The 7653-nt window shown below is 46.7% G+C and overlaps 1 protein-coding gene across 1 annotated transcript; it reads right to left on the reverse strand.

Moving 5' to 3' along the window:
- Nucleotides 1-3786: 3786 nt before the first annotated feature.
- LOC309381728 (olfactory receptor 2D3-like) lies at nt 3787-4713 on the reverse strand (the record flags this gene model as incomplete). Its single annotated transcript, XM_081933013.1, has 1 exon — nt 3787-4713. One exon carries the CDS (start codon nt 4711-4713, stop codon nt 3787-3789), a length of 927 nt encoding a protein of 308 aa, XP_081789139.1.
- Nucleotides 4714-7653: the final 2940 nt, after the last annotated feature.

Below are 7653 nucleotides of genomic sequence, written 5' to 3' on the forward strand. Positions count from 1 at the left end.
GGCGAACCTGGTGGAACGCCCCCCTTGCCACGGCTGCCACATGGTCATCCATTGACAGCCGGGCATCAAGGAGGATGCCCAAATTGCGCGCCCGTTCCACAGAGGGCAATTGCTCGCCCCCTATGGCCAGCGATGGAATCAGCTGGCTGAACTGAGGTGCCGGTAGCCACAGCCACTCAGTCTTGGAGGGGTTGAGTTTAAGTCTGTTGTCCCCCATCCAGACCCCGACGGCCTCCAAACACCGGGACATCACTTCGACAGCCTCGTTGGGGTGGTTTGGAGTTGAAATATACAGCTGAGTATCATCAGCGTAGAGGTGATACTCAACCCCAAAACCACAGATGATCTCACCCAGCGGCTTCACATATGTGTGGAACAGGAGAGGCGAGAGGACCGACCCCTGTGGCACCCCACAAGTGAGTGGCCTCGGGGTCGACCTCTGTCCCCCTGTCAACACACATTGCCTCCGGTCGGAGAGGTAGGAGCCGAACCACCGCAAAACGGTACCTCCGACTCCCATCCCCTCCAACCGGCGCAATAGGATACCATGGTCGATGGTATCAAAAGCCGCCGAGAGGTCTAATAGGACCAGGATAGAGGAACAACTTCTATCTCTGGCCCTCCAGAGATCATCAACCAACGCGACCAAGGCTGTCTCTGTGCTGTGCCCAGGTCGGAAGCCGGACTGGCGTGAGTCTAGATACTCGGATTCGTCAAGGTGTCGTGGAAACTGCTGGGCCACCACATTCTCAACAACCTTCGCTAGAAACGGAAGGTTGGAGACTGGACAATAGTTAGCTAGCTCCATTGGGTCGAGTGAGGGCCTCTTAAGTAAGGGCCTCACCACCGCCTCTTTCAAGGCAGTTGGTAAGGATCCCTCACCCAATGAGGCATTCACCAGGCCCAGAAGCCAGCCTCGTGTCACCTCCCAAGATGCCAGTACCAACCAGGAGGGACACGGGTCCATTAAACATGTGGTGGGTCGCAGCCGTCCACGCAACCTATCTAAATCCTCGGGGGCAACAGAATCAAACTCCTCCCAGGATGGTCTCACAAGACTTGCTGTTGGCGGCCCGTCTGGTCCACTGAGTGGGGCCGATCCGCTCCGGATCTGAGCGACTTTGTCCTGCAGATATTCCCCAAATTCCTCTGCTCTGCCCTGTAAGGGTGCCCCCTGCGTCCTCTGTGACAAGAGGGAGCGGGTCACCCTAAACAGGGCGGCAGGGCGTTTATCCGCGGACGCAATAAGGGTGGCGCAATATCTACGTTTGGCCGCCCTTAATGCCACCAGGTAGGTCTGCAAGTAGGATCTTACCTGTGTTCGATCAGATTCGGAGCGTGAGGACCTCCACCTGCTCTCTAGACGTCTCCTGTGGCGCTTCATCACCCTCAGCTCCTCGGTATACCAAGGAGCCCGGGTGGGTCGCTGCCGCAGGAGAGGTCGCAAAGGCGCAACCCGGTCCAAGGCCCCAGCCGCCGCTCTATTCCAGGCGGCCGCTAGGTCCTCCGACCGAGCGCGGGTCAGGGCTACAGGTAATGGCCCAAGCTCCGTCTGGAACCTATCCGGCTCCATCAGGCGCTTGGGGCGGTACCAGCATGGACCGTCTGGTCCCGCCTCCTCGCGGTGGGGGGTAGCGCCAGGGAAGTCAAGCCGGAGACATGAGTGATCTGACCATGACAGGGGTGTAACAGTAAAATCCCCTCTACCCAGATCACTCGTCCACTGCTCAGATACAAAGACAAGGTCCAATGTGTGGCCTCCTTCGTGTGTGGGGCCCTGAATTAACTGGGTCAGGCCCATGGCTGTCATGGAAGCCATGAACTCCCGAGCTACCTCAGACGCTGCTCCCGTCGACGGCAGGTTGAAATCCCCCATGACCATAAGCCTGGGGATCTCAACCGCCGTCTCCGAGATCAGCTCGAGGAGCTCGGGCAGGGCTGCTGATGTATAGCGAGGAGCCAAGTATACAATCAGCAAACCCAACTGCCTCCGTGGGCCCCATTTCACACCAAGGGACTCACACCCGGATATCTGAGGAACAGTGAACTCCCTCGGCTCTAGACCTTCCCGTATAACTACCGCCACCCCACCACCCTTACCCAGGGCCCGAGGCTGATGGAATGCACGGAAACCTGGTGGGCACATTTCCACGAGGGGTAAACCACCCTCGTGGCCCAACCAGGTTTCTGTTATCCCTGCAAGGTCTAGCTCCCCCTCAGAGATCAACTCATTAATGAGGGGGGCCTTGTTGGTTACGGACCTTGCATTGCAAAGCATCAGCCGTAGGCCCGGGCTCTGTAATTCCTGGCCACCTAGGTTGCGGGGGTTGGTGCAAACGACCGGGCATAGCCAACAACCACGGTCTCCCAACCGACCTTGTGATCTTCTCTTGTCCTCGCATCCCCCCCTCCCCGCGACCGTTGTAATCGAACAACCCTCTATTGGAATCACTTGTTCCCTCTCCCCCCCGCTCCGCTCACTTCCTTCCCGGACTCACCTGTCCATCTGGCACTGGCACTGGCACCTCTCCCGGCCTGGTTATCACACACCCCCTCCCTGGAACCCCTTAATAACAATAAAAAACTTCTGAATAAAAAGCCCCTCAGCCTCCGTTTCTTGTAGAAATATAGAGGTATTCAGAGTCCGATTAACAGTCCAAGTCATACACGGTTCAGTAATTCAGTTATCAAAATAGTCAGTCTAACACACAAAATATAGCTAAACAATAGCAAACCACAATATCTCAAAATACACTGATCAGCTTCTAACAAAACAGAGAGCTAACAGCCATTCTGGCTCCCTCTTATAGCTGCTTGAGGTAACAAACCAATTACATCTCTTAAGCATTTAAAGTAACAGATACATTTGTTACAATCATGGCATATATACATTGCCAAGCCAAGCCTAGGGTTACATCCCTAACACTAATGACCATACAAAGCCCTTGTAAGCAGAACATCACCAATACTGACATTCCCTAAACTCTGCTGAAGATGTTACCTAGTCTGGTAACAAAACATTCAAAAACCCACCCACAAGCTTGGAGAACGAACTTCCACCCATCAATATCAGCTTTCCAATCTCCAAAAGATTGTTACATATATATATATATATATATGTATAAACATTATTTTGAATACATGAAATGGATACGAATAAAGGGGAACATTAGGACAGGTATGGTAGGCACATTGGTGCGCTTATGCATGCCCCTTACAGACCTCTTAGGAATGGGGTGAGGTCGACAGTAGACAGTTTAAGGTTAAAGTTTTGGGGGTTTGGGGAAGAAACCACAGAATCGGGTAGTGCATTCCAGGCATTGACCACTTTGTTACTGAAGTCATATTTTCTGCAATCAAGCTTGGAGTGGTTTACCTTAAGTTTGTATTATTGTGTGCTCCTGTATTGTTGTGGTTGAAGTTGAAGTAGTCATTGACAGGTAGGACATTGTAGTGGATAATTTTATGTACTATGCTTAGGTCAGACAGAAGGTGGTGTAGTTCTAGGTTGTCTAATCCCAAAATTTCAAGTCTTGTGGCATAAGGAATTCATCTTTGTTGCTGTTCTCTGCACTTTTTCTAGCATCTTTTTTACATTGTGGCAACCAAGACTGAATGCACTATTAAGGGTTCCTAATATGTCCTAACTTAAATCGCATGAGGAGTGACTAATAAATTTAATAAATAAATAAACTTGTCCGCAAAGTGGCTAGCTGAAAACATTTTTATTGATAACCAGTAGACATGAACTAAAAAAAACACCCGCTCATGGTTTTCTTTGAAACTTCATCTTTTCAACATTTTGACTACGGCCCTATGGACATCCTTGTTCCGCAAGGTATAGATAATGGGGTTAAGCAAGGGAGTGACCACAATATATAAGACTGCAATTTTTTTGTCCCGATCAGAAATCGTGTTTGAATGGGGGAGAATGTATATGGAGATGATGGTGCCATAGAACAAAGTGACCACGATAAGGTGGGAGCCACAGGTGGAGAAAGCCTTACGCCACCTTGCGGCTGAGTGCATTTGAAAAACCGAATACAGGATGCAAGTATAGGAACATAAGATCACCGAAAAGGGGATGAGAACAATAAACGTTGCTAGACCATTTAGTATGACTTTGGTGCGTTTGATATCACCACATGCAAGATCTAGCAGAAATTGCAGCTCACAGACAAAGTGGTTAATGCAATTTGGACCACAGAATGGGTGACGGGAGATACAAACAACATTGACCATTGAGAAGAGACAACCTACAATCCAACAGGAGCTGGCAAGCAGGTATTGCTGTTTGCTGTCCATAGCAGAGGCATATCTTAAGGGGTTGCAGATGGCCAAGTAGCGATCGTAAGCCATGACACCTAATAGCAGACATTCGGTACTGCCCATACACAAAGCACTGCCCCCTTGCAACATGCAACGGGTTACGGATATTAGTCCGTTTCCTGCCATGAGATGAGCTAATAACTGGGGCGAACTGCTAGTGACGTACAAAATCTCCATGCCTGCAAGGTGGCTGAGAAAGAAGTACATAGGAGTGTGCAGCTGGGTGTCAATCCATACCAACACAATGATCAGGAGGTTACCCAAAATGGTCAGCAGGTAAATGATCAAGAAGATCACAAAGAGCAGGATCTGTTCCTTTCGGCGGTGGGTGAGTCCTGAGAGGATGAACCTTGTTTCAGTGGTGGCATTGTCAGGTTCCACCATGGCATCCTGCCTACAAAATTGAGATATAGAAACACACCGAGTTAAATGGAGAGAAGGGAGAGGGGGAGTGAGGGAGAGAGAGAAGAGAGAAGAGAGAGAGAGAGAGAGAGAGAGAAGAGAGAGAGAGAGAGAGAGAGAGAGAGATGTCTGTGTTAATAGATAGATCACTTGAAGTGTTAATACCACTTTATAAGGCCTTGGTAAGGCCACACTTGGAATACTGCGTTCAGTTCTGGTCGCCACGATGTAAAAAAGATGCGGAGAATCTAGAAAGAGTGCAGAGAAGAGCAACAAAGATGATTAGGCGACTGGAGACTAAAACATATGAAGAACGGTTGCAGGAACTGGGTATGTCTAGCTTAAGAGAAAGAAGTACTAGGGGAGACATGATAGCAATGTTCCAATATCTCAGGGGTTGCCACAAAGAAGACGGAGTCAAACTATTCTCCAAGGCAGCTGAGGGTAGAACAAGAAGCAATGTGTGGAAACTAATCAAGGAGAGAAGCAACTTAGAACTGAGGAGAAGTTTCCTGACAGTTAGAACAATTAACAAGTAGAACAACTTGCCTCTAGAAGTTGTGAATGCCCCAACACTGGAAGTATTTAAGAAGATGTTGGATAGTCATTTGTCTGAAACGGTATAAAGTTTCCTGCCTAGGCAGGGGGTTGGACTAGAAGACCTCCAAGGTCCCTTCCAACTCTGCTATTGTATTGTATTGTATTACATAGAGAGACGCACAGACAGAGAAACAGAGAGAGAGGTTCAGTATATCTACTCCAATACAATAAAATCTCAGTTCATTCCTTCTTAATCTCTAATACAGCATTGTGAAAATACTAGTCATATATTTGCAAGCAGAATGTATATGCCTAACTGTTGGGTGAAAAGTTCTTTCTCCCGAAGGAAACTATATCATCCACATCATCTTCATTCAAACTTTCCTGAGTACACAGCAATATGTGTCCCATACATTATAAAATTAAATTGGATTTTAATTTTTGCCACATTTTAATATGAATATGACCTAGCAAAGCAGATAAGTCAATATAAATACAAGCAGGCTAGTTAGAGCAATAGTCTTCCCTATAATGATGTATGGGTGAGAGAGTTGGACACTAAGAACAGCTGATCGAAGAGGAATCAATGCCTTGGACTACAGTGCTAGTGTAAATTATTACATATATCATGGATGGTGAGAGCAATCAACAGAGAGGTGTTCAATCACATAAAACCAGTCACTTCACTAGAAGCCAAAATCACGAGGCTGTGTCTGATTTATGTTGGCCATGTCATGCGTACAAATGCATTAGGAGTGGTGCCTCGAAGTGGAGCTCTCACCTGACAATCAGGAGGCTGTGACTTCGATCCTAGGTAGAGGCAGATATTTCCCTCTCTGGGCACAATGAGAATATATCTGCTGAACAAAACTCCGCGTTGGTGACAGGAAGGGAATCCGGCCATTAAACACTGTGCTAGCTCCATTCAGCTACCCAGATGCCACCCTGCAAGGGATTATTGGGTCGTTGAAAGAAGATGATGATGATGATGTGTGCAAATGCATTGGATAAGTCAATTATGCTAGGAATGGTTAGAAGAAAGGATAAGCAAAAAACACGCTGGCTAAATAATCTCAAAATTCATAATTAAGATGAACATCGAAAAGCTGAAATGAGCTGTGCTTGACAGGGTAGCATAAAGAGAGTGATTGCCTATAAAGTTACCAAGGACATGACTGAATTGTTAAAACAACAACATTTATTTCCCACCTGTATTAGTTCTACAAATAATTCAATGTCTATGGTGCACATGGTCTCATCTTTGGACCTGGTTTCATATATATCTCATAGAAAAGGTAAATGCAAAGGTTCCTCTTGTACATATGTGCTAGTCATTCCCAACTCTAGAGGGTGGTGCTCATCACCGTTTCAAAACCGAAGAGCAAGCATTATCCGAAGACGTCTCCATGGTCATGTGGCCGGCATGACTAAATGCCGAAGGCGCACAGAACGCTGTTACCTTCCCACCAAAGGTGATCCCTTTTTTTCTACTTGCATTTTTACATGCTTTTGAACTGTTAGGTTAGCAGAAGCTGGGACAAGTAATGGGAGCTCACTCCATTACGTGGCCCTAGGATTCAAACTGCTGAACTTCCGATCTTTCTGATTGATGAGCTCAATGTCCTAGCCACTGAGCCGCCACCACATCCCTTACATGTCATATACATCTAAGTATTAGCCAAGTCTGACTGCATTTAGCTTTTTGAGATCTTGCAAGGCAACTGGCCGTTTAGCTGATCCTTCATCCATAAACATTTACAAGCAATAAAATAGAAAATTTACCTCTGTGTTTTCCCCAGGCATTCATCATCAGTCAGCAAACTCTGCTTCTTTCTACTAGTTTCAGATAAGGTGCTAAGATCTAAGTAGATATTAGTTCGATTGCCAGGAGATGATGCTGAAATATAGTTATTTATGCTGCTATCCACATAGCCTAAAAATGCTACCTGAGTTAATGCAATGAGCTTGAGAAATTAAACAAACAACCTAGAAAAAGGCAGTGGAAAAACACATGCAAAAGTGTTGCCATGAAAAGTGCATTACACCAGTAGGCACGGAGCATAACTTGAAGGTGACTCTTCTTTTATGAAGCTTTTAATCTCCAATTACTTTGCCATCTGTTGATAAATGAAACTTTAATTTTTTTGTATGGCTATGAGCAAAGGACTACATGGATCCACCTAGAAACTATTTAGTGTCTGAGAGGAAGACAATGGCGGATTGGCCTCTTCTTTTACATGTGCAGAAGCTTTTACAGGAACATAAGTAGATGGAGATACCTCCATGAGAATTGGTCCACTCCCTTTGGAATTCTTCTGTACATCATTATCGCTGTTTTTCTCTTTCCTTGAACCCCAGGGGCATCTGTGAGATTAATCTCAA

This window comes from Natrix helvetica (assembly GCF_964273705.1).
Source record: "Natrix helvetica genome assembly, chromosome: Z".
Lineage (NCBI taxonomy): Eukaryota > Metazoa > Chordata > Lepidosauria > Squamata > Natricidae > Natrix > Natrix helvetica.